This window comes from Saccopteryx bilineata, chromosome X (genome assembly GCF_036850765.1).
Source record: "Saccopteryx bilineata isolate mSacBil1 chromosome X, mSacBil1_pri_phased_curated, whole genome shotgun sequence".
Classification (NCBI taxonomy): domain Eukaryota; kingdom Metazoa; phylum Chordata; class Mammalia; order Chiroptera; family Emballonuridae; genus Saccopteryx; species Saccopteryx bilineata.
This window is the reverse complement of record NC_089502.1, coordinates 105,821,199-105,833,795: the sequence shown is the minus strand read 5'-3', so window position 1 is coordinate 105,833,795 and position 12,597 is coordinate 105,821,199. Positions and strand designations below refer to the sequence as shown.

General features: G+C 39.8%; 1 protein-coding gene across 1 annotated transcript in view; it reads right to left on the bottom strand.

Moving 5' to 3' along the window:
• The window catches only part of KLF8 (KLF transcription factor 8), a 155,394-nt gene that overhangs the window by 15,202 nt on the left and 127,595 nt on the right, over positions 1-12,597 (bottom strand). The window contains exons 3-5 of the mRNA XM_066249994.1: positions 5,812-6,376; positions 2,118-2,220; positions 1,331-1,470 (exon numbers count right to left, since the gene is read on the bottom strand). Of these exons, the coding sequence (XP_066106091.1) occupies positions 1,331-1,470; positions 2,118-2,220; positions 5,812-6,376 (808 nt within the window). The remainder of the gene's footprint in view (positions 1-1,330; positions 1,471-2,117; positions 2,221-5,811; positions 6,377-12,597) is intronic.

The window sequence follows — 12,597 nt, the reverse complement described above, 5'->3', positions numbered from 1 at the left end:
GTTCCAAAAGTCTTCCAAAGTCTTCCAAAAAATTGAATAAGAATTGATACTCCCTAATGCATTTTATGAGGCCAATATAACCCTCATACCAAAACAGGGCATGGACAACACAAAAATAATAAAACTACAGACCAATATCATTAATGAATACAGATGCAAATATCCTAAACAAAATACTAAGAAATCGAATCTAGTAGCCTCTTAAGTGCTCTTCCCCTTCCCATCCTTGCACTTCAATGTGTCTACCACCAGTCACTGCATGCAACGTGTTCTAGGTATGCTAGACTTTTGTCATTAGAACGAGGCAAGCTTACTCCTACCTCACATCTTCAACTATATACATATATAGTCAGTAGCATAAGACCCTATTCAAGAACACAACATGAGGAGAAGCAAACAAAACATCAATAAGTAAGAAGAGAGTCATGGAAATATTGATACAATGCAACCTGAAAATCAATCACCTGTTCAGATCTTCAGGGAACAGTGACTAGAACTCTGGATCCTTATATGCAAATCCTAACATGACAAATGTAACACAGTATTATGTCACCAAGAAAAGAGTCCCTTTCTTGTCTAGGGTACTCAAGTTTCAATTCTGAGCTGGAGTTGATTTGGGAAGAGGAGTATCCCAGGCAGAGGGCATAAACTGATGACTAGCAAGCTATAACTGGTACAGAGGCAGTTTTCCTTGAATCTATGCTGTTATATGAAATTATTACTTATGTGCCAAAATTAAAAATCTAGGACATTTCACATAAAAATCTTGATTTTTCTGCTTGTTGTTAAATTTGGGAAATTTGCTAATTCTTATTTGGAGTTGAGTAACAGTTCTCCAGATGGGACACACTCTGCTTTACTTATTTTTTTTTAATGTGCACTTTTTTTCTAATGTGAACAAATGTATGCTATAGGTTGGTAAATGGTGCTGAGCTCCAAATGCTTGATTTACTTTCACTTAAACTGCCTTTGAGCTTTTCAGTACTCATAAAACCTGTGGGGCTCTGGTAGCAAGAGAGACAGTGATGACTTAGCTGCCTTGATGTCTGCATAAGTGTTATGATTTCCCAATTAGAAAGACCCACAGGTGATAAATGGGGATGATGACTATTCAGAAGACACCAGGCTTAGTGTATTCATAAGCTGATTTTATAAAAGCTACCTTAGAGTAGGAAGACATAGGAGTAAAAGCCATAAATGGAGCTTGTACCCATGAGTATAAATGGATCAGTCTTTGAAGACATTCTTCTCTTCCTATCTGTCAGAAACTCATGTGTGTGTGTGTATGTGTGTGTTTGTGTGTACGCGCGTGTGTTGGGGGTGGGCAGACCTGTATGGATTCTGCGGTGGGCTTTCAGGTGAGAGCTTTTGGTGTATACTTTGCTGCATCCTGCAAAGTCACATTGGTGAATCCGTCTTCTCTTCAAGTCAAGGGACTCTTCTCCCTGCATTTGGCTCATTGCTGCTGGTCTGAACAAAAGAGAGAGAGAAAGAGAGAGAGAGAGAGACATAGAAAGAGAGAGAGAGAAATAGGTCTAAAGATGTACATACAATGGGACCACCTCATACATGCATTTAATTTATACAAATTCAACCCTAGGCCCTGGAAGAAGTAATTGAAATAGCATAAGCAATTCCCTCAACTAGCCCATTCTGGAGTAAATGCAGGTTCTAAGAAATGGCAATATTCCCTTGGGTGGTTTCTGTTCCCAGTGTGAGTATTTTACTCTAATAAGTTTCATTCTTGTATTTAAAGAAATGTATTTTTATACGACATGGTTGCTAAAACACAAGCCAACTATTTTACTAGTTTCAACACAAATAAATGGCTGCTTTAAACTTACAGAAATAAACAGTATGCAATTGTACTTTATAGGAAATTTGAAGATATTTCAAGGGTAAAATTGGTGATCTACTATTAGAACATAACTCTGCCATAATATGCATGTCTCTGTACATGTATGCACACAAACTCATACCCTTGCTAAGAAGACAGTTTTCCTATATTTCGTTGTCCACAAATTCTTACTATTGTATCTGAGAATTTATTCCATTTCTACCACAGACACATATATGTATATACAAAAAGGAACTGAAGTAAAGACAAAAGTACTCACTCTTGCTGTAGTCCCTGTAAGGCCAAAGATCCTATCTCATTTGTGCTTTCCTCACTGTCACTTGGGATTTCCAGTGGAGACATGGAGGTGGGGTCAACTTTCACTAAAAGCAAAGAAAAGGAGCAGAGTGGGCTACAAATATATGTGCCTCTGTTATCATTTTCAGGATTCCCAGATTGGCCCACAGTTAGAAGTAGCAGAAAGAGAAATTAAAAAAAAAAAAAAAAAAGCAAAGATAGAAGAAGTATATTTGTATGGAAGAAAGAGAAGAATACTTAAAAAATTTAGCATAGCCAGAAACAAAAATTCCTTTGAGGGAAGACAGTAAGGAACATCCTGGTATCACTAGGATGAGCTTCTCTAAGATAGTGATTCAGGATAGTGGGTTTGTCTAGGATAGAGTCTGGTTATGATTCAACTCTCTATCTCCAGCCCCCAGAACAGGGTTTGCTGAAAAGTCAGATTTAGTATGTGTTTGCTGAATCAAACTGTCTGAATAGTTCACTGTCTACCCTAAGATAAATGCCTAATCTCACCTCAGAGGTGAGAACACATCCCTTGGCTTTTGTGCTCATAAATGAAAACAAGCCAATGAGATGAAACATGTTTGATATATGTTACATCTTTCCCTTTCCTTTATGTTAGGGAAGTTCTCAAGTATTTCTTATTATCAATTATTTAAGTTTCTGACACCTAATAGAACTCAATCCTGTGGTCAACAGTCTTCTAGCTCTAAGTAAAGCTTTAATACTTCTATACAGAAGAAACTTAAAGAAGCTGATATTACAGTTGAATGGGAGAGGACCTGGCAAGTGCAGTCGCCTTTATACATTGTGTATCATTAAAAAGTTTTAAGCATGCATCTCAATATGTGTGTGTGCATGTGTGTGTGTGTATGATATAAATGTACTAGTACCTTAAAATTTTGTGTACATTATGAAAATAAACCAAAAAATAACCTGTACGGAGTGAGAAAATACAAATAAAAATTTTGATAATTTCTTCTCAAGCTCCAATTGTTTTCTGCACCTATCTCATCTAAAGTGTTAGAATACCATCATACCATTTGGGAGGATACTGGGCTAATGATTTTAGCTTAGCTTGAAACTACATAAAACACTTTTAAATTTTATTGTTTATTTAGAGTGGCTGTGGTGGTCAGATGGATATTCAAAGCCCCTTCAAACCAATCCTGGGTGCTAGTATCGTCTTGGCAATAGTAAATTCTCATACAGCAAATTTTATTTTCCAATTTTGTTTTTTTGGGGGTGGGGGGTTTTGGCTCTCTATCCTCATACAAGAATTGATAACCATATTTTCCCCCATGTCAACATGGATTTTTAAAAAGATTTACTTATTGATTTTAGAGAGAGGAAAGAGAGAGAGAGAGAGAGAGAGAGAGAGAGAGAGAAATGTGGGGGTGGAGCAGGAAGCATCATCTCATAGTATTTGCTTCTCATATGTGCCTTGACTAGGCAAGCCCAAGGTTTTGAACCAGAAACCTCAGCATTCCAGGTAGACACTTAATCCACTGTGCTACCACAGGTCAGGCATAAAACCGTATTTTAATTAACCTCCCCAAGAGATCTCAAAAAATTGTTATGAATACTTATCATTAGCAAAACTAGTCAATGATGGCATTTTTATTCAAAAGAACACTGCAGAGTCTTAGCAAATTGATACTTAGTATGTTGTTTTTCTATATCCCCCATATTTAGTGATGGAATAATCACAAGGCATTAGATTTCAAAGGTTGAAAACCCTTAGAAAGTTTATAGAGAGAGAGCTGAAATTTGATTCTTAGGCATTTCCACTCACATGTCTGTTTCCCTTTGGTCTTTTAAATTCATGCTAAACATTTATCAGCTCCCAATTTGACATGGATTTGAGTCCTTACACCATCCTAATCTCTCTCTTCTAATTATACTCCAATTTCCCAACATCCTTCCTATGGCATACCATCCCAAACTGATTAAAATGCTACAGATATGGTTAAATTAAATACTTTGAAACACTTCAAGAAGCCATATATTTTTCTTTGATCATTTCCAATTACAAATTAAAGTGGATATACTTCCAGGAGGGGAACTGGATAGTTGGGGATAGTGGTGAAAGGGAGATTTGTTTTATACCTTTTAGAATTCTAAACTCATCTTAAAAATTAAACAAAAAAAAAACTTTCACATCATATAAACTCTCTCGGACAAATTTTCAAGTTTGTTCATCAAATTATTTGTTGCTAAACAACTACTATCTATGACTGTGTTAGGTTCTCTGGAGATGCACAAAGAAAGATAAGATACAGTTTTGTCCTTGAGGAATTTATAATTTAGTTAGGAAAAATGCCCATATACTTGTGATACACGCAAGGAAAAAAAATAGATCTTGACCAGGTGGTGGTGCAGTGGATAGAACATTGAACTGGGATGCTGAGAACCCAGGATGAAAATCTCAAAATCCCTGGCTTGAGTATGGGTTCATCTGGCTTCAGCATGGGGTTGTGGCTTGAGCATGCGATCATAAACATGACCTCATGGTCACTGACTTGAGCCCAAAGGTCGCTTGCTTGAGCCCAAGGTCACTGGCTTGAGCAAGGGGTCAATGGCTCAGCTGGAGTTCCCCAGTCAAGGCACATATCAGAAAGCAATCAATGAACAACCTAAGTGCCACCACTGAGACTTGATGCTTCTCATCTCTTTCCCTGTCTGTCTGTTTCTGTCTCTCTCTTACTAAAAAATTAAAGATAAATCAGAGAGTGATGGATGTTAAATAAGGAGGAACACAGGGAAAATAGCAATATTTCAAAGAAGACTTTTACTTGCAGGGAAGAAAAAGAGTATAGTGTTAGGAAAGGTAGGAGCTAAGTCTGGCTAACTATGTAGGGCTAGAAATATTCTCAACTTGTCCACCAAAGCATTCCTAATGGCATAAAAGAATAAAAATACTTTCCTGAAAAAAACCTCAAGCTTTAGTAAGCTTAAAAATATGTTTGAAGTTAGTGTTTTATCTTAAAATGTTATTCAAATTTTATATTTTTTCTCTTTAATAAAATCATATTTTAAAAATACAAAATGTTTAAAATTACCCTAAAATAATATATAGCTTTTAGGAAGATATATAGTATTTTACTCAAAGTAAAGCATATTTCAGTTTGAGAAGCATAGATTAACAAAAGAGAGTCACTATATATTTTTTTTTCCAGAGAAAGAGAGAGAGTCAGAGAGAGGGATAGACAGGGACAGACAGGAACAGAGAGATGAGAAGCATCAATCATTAGGTTTTTGTTGCGCGTTGCAACACCTTAGTTGTTCATTGATTGCTTTCTCATATGTGCCTTGACCGTGGGCCTTCAGCAGACCGAGTAACCCCTTGCTCGAGCCAGCAACCTTGGGTCCAAGCTGGTGAGCTTTTTGCTCAAACCAGATGAGCTCGCACTCAAGCTAGCAACCTCGGGGTCTCGAACCTGTGTCCTCCGCATCCAAGTCCAACGCTCTATCCACTGCGCCACTGCCTAGTCCGGCTATATATTCTTAAACATTGAAAAAAAACATAATAAAAACAGTGTTTATAAAAGATTATGCTTGGAGCTGTATGCAAGGATAACTGGGGTAATAAGAGATAGGAGATAGGACAACTCGAAAAGAGAATAGATGGATGAAGGTGAAGCCCAGGAAAGGGCCATAATGATGCTCACCTGATCCAGCATTTTTGCCATCTCCTCCAATGAGTGGGACTGTAATGGCTGCAGGGCTCCCATCTGCAGGCAAAGCAGTATACACCATGGGCAGTGACTGTACCACTACTGGAATGGTCTTCAGACCACCCATTTTATTTGGCAGACTGACTGAGGGGATGGTGTGAATCACATGCAAGATCTGCTGGCCACCAGTGCCCTGAGAAGAAGCCAGAATAGAGCCTGGTGTTAGAACTGTAGGGATGTTAGCTAAAGTGCTTGTGTCAGACGTTGAAGTGGATACTACAGGAGTCTGGGGAGTAGGCTGTGGCTTGGGAGGACGTATTGGAGCTTGCAGCATGCTGGCAGGCTGGAGGGGAGCCTTGGGCTTATGAAAAGACAGATCTACTGGTTCCACTTGGGGCAGGTTGAAATCATTAGCCAGAAGTTCTTCTGGGGGCTCAATCTTGATGTCACTAAACAGTGCTGGGTTCTCCATGGGGTTGGCATCCAGAAGTGGTAGAGCTGTCATACAACTTTTGTCTTCTGTCTTTGGAGGGTCTCTTATCTGGACAGAGCCAGTGACCTAAAATAAATTAATAAACAAATGAGAGATGCAGAAGAGTCAGTGCTATTGTCCTGAAGAACAGACATGCAGGCAATGAAAGAAAGAAATTTCCATTCTCTCCTCATGAACAGAATACATAAGGAGTTGAAAGAAATGAAGCAAGAGTACACAAAACAGGAAAAAGGAAAGGAAACTTTACTTAGCATCAATACCATACATTGTACCAGGCAATGCTACAAATTGTTTTATTTAATCTTTACAATAATTCTGCAAAATTAATTAAAGTCAACACTCTATGTATCCACTACAAATACTGTCTGAAGCCCAGAGGGGAAGGGCACATATGAATAAAATATAGCCACAAAGTGCATACTAATATACTAACTATAATAATAGAATTATGTGAGTAGTTTATAAGTCATGCCATAATAAGTCATGCAGCAGCCATATAGGCAGTGTTGTGGAAAAAGAAAATAGAATGATTTATTCTGTCGAGGATCAGGAAAGGCTTCAAGGAAGAATTGGATTTTAGATGGGTCTTAGATAATTGATATGAATTCTTTAGGCAGAGAATGGGTAAGAAAGACATTCCTATCTGCAGAGACTTAACAAAAGATATTATGCTTAGGAAATATTGATGCAATACAGACAGTTGTATTATATGCAAAACTGAACTGTGTAAATTTCACATAAAAATACTGATTAAATAAGAACTTCATAGGTGATATATAAAAGAACATAAAACCTCAACTTAATTAAAAAAAAAAAAAACTTTTGGCCCTGGCTGGTTGGCTCAGTGGTAGAGCATCGACCTGCTGTGTGGAAGTCCCAGACTTGATTCCTGGTCAAGGCACACAGGAGAGGTGACCATCTGCTCCTCCCCCAACCCGTCTTCTTCCCCTTCCCTCTCTCTCTTTCTCTCCTGTAGCCATGACTCGATTGATAAAAGCACGTTGGCCCCAGGCACTGAAGATGGCTCCAGCTAGCCTCCACCTCAGGTGCTAAAAATAGCTTGGTTGGAAAGGCCCCACTGGGCAGAGCATCAGCCCCCAGATGGGGGTTGCCAGATGGATCCTGGTCAGGGAGTATGCGGGAGTCTGGCTCTGTATCTCCCCTACTCTGACTTTAAAAAAATACTTTTAAGAATTCCATTAATTCAAAGGTCAAGGGTATTGTGAACTGTGTATGCCATTGCCAGACAACTAGACCTTGAAGGTGGCCTAGGATGGTGGTGTTATTTTAGCCAGTAAACAAAGCAAGACTTTATACTCTTTCAGGATTATTTTTGAATTATGGGAGTTTTGCTGTATGAGACATGTTCAGAAATGCATCTCTTACACAAAATACAACTATACTTTATTTTTGTGTATTTGGAATGTGAAGGAAAGGTTGGATGATAAAATATAGTTGATTGGAGGAGGGGAGTGATACAAGCAAAGCTATTTTTGTGAGATTTAACTAGCTCCTCAATGGAGGATAGATTGAAGAAGGGATTAGACTAGATGCAAAGAGACCAAAAAGGAAGCAAGAGGAAAATTCTCGGTGAGACATTTATGAGACAATTGGAAAAACTGAATATTGCATAATATTAATAAATTATTAATATTTCAAAGTTAGATAATTATAGTTATGATTTTTTTTAAATTTAGGTGAAAGATAATAATGGGGTTCATGGAGAATAATGAGGGTCATGGAGAATCAATGTTCTTTTGTTGTGGCTTCATTTAAAAAGGCACCAAGAAACCTTATTCATTAAAAAGGCACCATGTTTCATCTAATGTAATTTAATCAGACTGCTATCTGCTTTCTCCCTCTGCTATGACACTCCTGTCTTTTTTTTTTTTTTTAATAATTTCCCACCTCAATTCAGGCCTTGTTTGGGATCTAAATATTGCTTCACTCTGCTTTTCTAAAACATGGCTTCCATGATTTGTCCCATTGTTTCACATACTTCTAAAGTAGTCCATCCCCCATGGGTGGATACACTCCATCCAAGTAAGGAGGCAGTAGAATCCTATTGCTGGTGGGGAGGAGGGAGAATAGGGAGAGGAAGTAAAAAATGGCTCTGCTGAACTTAAACACTCCTTGTCCTCTGAATCCTCAAATCAACTTAAGCTCCTGTTTTTGCTATATATCCTATGTATCTCTTTACCTTGCTAGTTCCCTTTCCAGATTGAAGAGGCAGAATGCAAGGAATCTCTAAGAAGGAACAGGAAGAAGTACTTCTTTCTATAATCTATTGTGGTTGTCAATAACATTGAGAAATAAAGTTACAACAGTAAGCATAAGAAGAGGTTAAATGTAATCATGTTCTATAAGAATATAGACTGTAGGAGTAGATGTAGAAATAAACACCAAGTCTGCCAATATACATTAAGAAGAATCTAGTTACATTTATAGAGACTTTCTGGACTCTATGCTTTAGGCCCAGGAACTAAAGAAGCTGAAGTTCTGAATTCTAAATATAAAATAAATACTACTTTGACAAACTTACTGTCTTTTGTTAAACAGGTGCCATATTTAAGACCCTGAGTGCTGCCTGGAATAAGGCTATTAGTTAAAGACCTTGAGCTTCACTGGTACTTGATCCAAAATTATTTATAGTCTTATTGATCAATTTCACCCTGTTAAATTTGATCTTCTAAATAAAAACAAAAGAAAAAATATATTATTCAGGAAAATCCAAAATGGAAACTGACCAATGAAAGTATAGAACTGAAGAACATATAGAATATTCTTATTTTCTTGATGAAATAAGAGATCACAGGATTGTAATTCAGGAAGGCATCATGAGATGTCCTTCTGTAGACTAAACCGGCCTTGTGGTCTACCAATACTTCATAAAAACTCTATGAAAGAATAGAATTTAATCATTACTCCTCTTCTTCCATCATCATAAGACTGAAACGTTGCAAGGCCAGTTGTTCAGGTTTTATTGTTTTAATGGTAATTTCTTTTTCTTTTCTTTTTTTTTTACAGAGACAGAGAGAGAGAGTTAGAGAGAGGGATAGATAGGGACAGACAGACAGTTTTTACCTCTTAAGTATGATGCAGGTTGTGAGTTTGTCTATATGGACTTTATTATGTTGTGGTATGATCCTCCTCTTCCCACTTTGTTCAGGGTTTTTATCATAAATGGGTGCTGGATTATGTCAAATGCTTTTTCTGCATGTATTAGTAAGATCACATAATTTTTATCCCTCATTTTGTTTATGTGATGTACCACATTAATGGATTTGAAGATATTGTACCAAACTTGCATACTAGGAATAAATCCCACTTGATCATGTGTTTGACTTTTTTCAAGGACTACTGGAGTTGGTTTCCTAATATTTTGTTAAGGTTTTTACATCTATGATCACCAGGGATATTAGCCTACAGTTTTCTTTCTTTGTACTGGTGCTATCTGGTTTTGGAATCAGGATAATTCTGGCCTCATAAAAAAGCTTGGGAATCCTCTCTCCTCTTGTAATTTTTTGAGAAGGATGGGTGTTAAATTTTTTTAAATGTTTGGTAAAATTCACCTAAACCAACTGACCCAGGACTTTTGTTTGCTGAAAGACTTTTGGTTACTGTTTAAATTTCATTAGTTGTAATTGATTTTGTTTCTTGTTGATTCTGTTTTGGAGGCTATGTTTCTAGGAATTTATTTGATTCTTCTAGATTGTCCAACTTGTTGGTATATAGTTGTTTATAACATTTTCATCTGTGGCCATACCACTCTGACCGTGCTCGATCTTGTCTGTTCATAATATTTTCTTAAAATCCTTTGTATTTCTGTGGTGTTGTTACTTCTCCTATTTTATTTATAATTTTATTTATTGGGTCTTTATTCTTTGATTCTTGATGGATGAGTCCAATTAAAGATTTATTGATCTTGTTTATCTTTTCAAATAACCAGCTCTAAGTTTCATTAAATATAATTACCACAGCTTTGGAAGCTCATCTGTGGATTGATTTAAAGCTGTGAGGTCAGAGATTTCACTTTAAACCACCTCTTTTCATCTTCAACAGTATTCAAATAGTTTCAGTTTTTAAGTGCCCTGTCATTAGTTACTATTGTTTTCAAGAAATAAAATAGCAGCGGCCCTGGCCGGTTGGCTCAGCGGTAGAGCGTCGGCCTGGCATTCAGGGGGACCCGGGTTCGATTCCCGGCCAGGGCACATAGGAGAAGCGCCCATTTGCTTCTCCACCCCCTCCCCCTCCTTCCTCTCTGTTTCTCTCTTCCCCTCCCGCAGCCAAGGCTCCATTGGAGCAAAGATGGCCCGGGTGCTGGGGATGGCTCCTTGGCCTCTGCCCCAGGCGCTAGAGTGGCTCTGGTGGCAGCAGAGCGATGCCCGGAGGGACAGAGCATCGCCTCCTGGTGGGCGTGCCGGGTGGATCCCGGTCGGGCGCATGCGGGAGTCTGTCTGACTGTCTCTCCCCGTTTCCAGCTTCAGAAAAATACAAAAAAAAAAGAAAGAAATAAAATAGCAGAGAAGACAAGATGGTGCTGGAGTAGGCGGATGTACCAACATCCACTCCCAGAACCAAAGTAGATTAAAAAATTATTATAAGAACTATCATCTGGAAAAACCAATTTTGGACTAAACTAAGAGGACTCTGCAACCAAGGAACACTGAAGAAGCCACACCGAGACTGGTAGGAAAAGCAGAAACGTGGATAGGGTTGCCCAGCTCCCCAGAGCGAACGGCAGCTGGGAGAGACTCACGTGGCAGAAAGTGAGTTTAGCAGAGAGGGGAGGATCCTGAGTCCCAGGAACAAAGTCCCAGCCTGTAGCCCCATAGCCTAGAAGAGCCGTATGGACAGTATTTAGCTGGAAACAAGTCAGGATACTGTTTGTGAGAAAGAGAGTGATTTCTCAGATACAGGATTCTTCTTAAAGGGACAGCGCAGAACACCTCTCTCACAACCACTAACCTGGGGCTCCGGGAGATGGGGAGAGAGGAGAGTACCGGAGTAGCAGGAAGAGAGTGTAATCTAGGAGGCACAGGGAGAAACATTTTGGGAGACAGCCACCCTAATGCTTGGGACGAGTCACTCTCCAAATATGAAGTGAATATTTCCCCTGGAAACAGCAATACCAGCAAAGGGAAGCAGAACACCAGCCAAACAAGCTCTCCCACAGCACTCAGAGCAGAGTCGCTTAGAAGGAGGGAGCTTTCGAGACTACAGTAGTGAGTGTTAGGGTCTGAGCTGCAGCGCCCGCACCCCACACAGCTGAGGGCTCGCCAGAGGACAGGCAACGGTGGGATGTGGAAGCGCAGTTCTGTCAGCAAGGGCAGAAGCCGGCTGGCCACCACTGGACCCAAGTCTGAGCTCATTCTCCCTGGCTGGGGAGGAGGGGGTGTGAAAAACCAGTAAAGCTCAGCTGCAGGCAGCCTGCAATACAGCCTGTGGGAGAAGGGCGGGAACCCCGGAAGAGGTGGAGACCAGCCCTTAAGCAAGGGCGCAGGAGTACAGCCTTGCCCCACCCACGGAACTGAGGCTTGTGGCCTGACTTGGGAGCCGGCTCCTCCTGCGGGGGTGGAGCCAAAAGCCCAGAACAGGCAGAGTCCCGCTACTGAGCATGGACACGCAGTGCTGCCTGGCCTGTGGAGCCAAGGCTTGCAGCCATCCCACGAGTGGGTTCCTCCTGCAATGGCAGGGCAAAAGCCCAGAAACAGGCAGAGACCCACAACTGAACAAAGGTGCTCACCACGGCAACTCAGGGCCAAGCATAACGCCACCCATGGGGGTGGAGCAAAGGCCAAAGCCACCAAGGCTTGTACATCCTAGCACATGATCACAGCCACTCCCATGAAGGAGAGGCGGAAACCACAGCAACAGCCCCAGTGGGCAGGCACCGGCAACGCCCATACCCAAACGCCCTAGGCAGCAACAGCAGAGGGGGTGGTGGGCCTGCAGGCAGACCATACTTGGGAACAGAGGCCACAACCAGTGGACTCCAGTGGCCAAAATCTTCCTTTACACAGGGAAAATGAGAAGGCAGAGAAATGCAACACAAATGAATCAAGAGAAATCCCCCCAAAAGGACCTGAATGAATCAGATATAAGCAAATTACCAGATGTAAAGTTTAAAATAACGATTGTTAGGATGCTCAAAGATATTAGAACAACTAAAGATGGTGATTATGAACACCTAAAAAAAGAGATAGCAAATATAAAAAAGGACATTGAAATAATAAAGAAGAATCAGTCAGAAATGACAAATACAATATCAGAAATGAAGAATACAA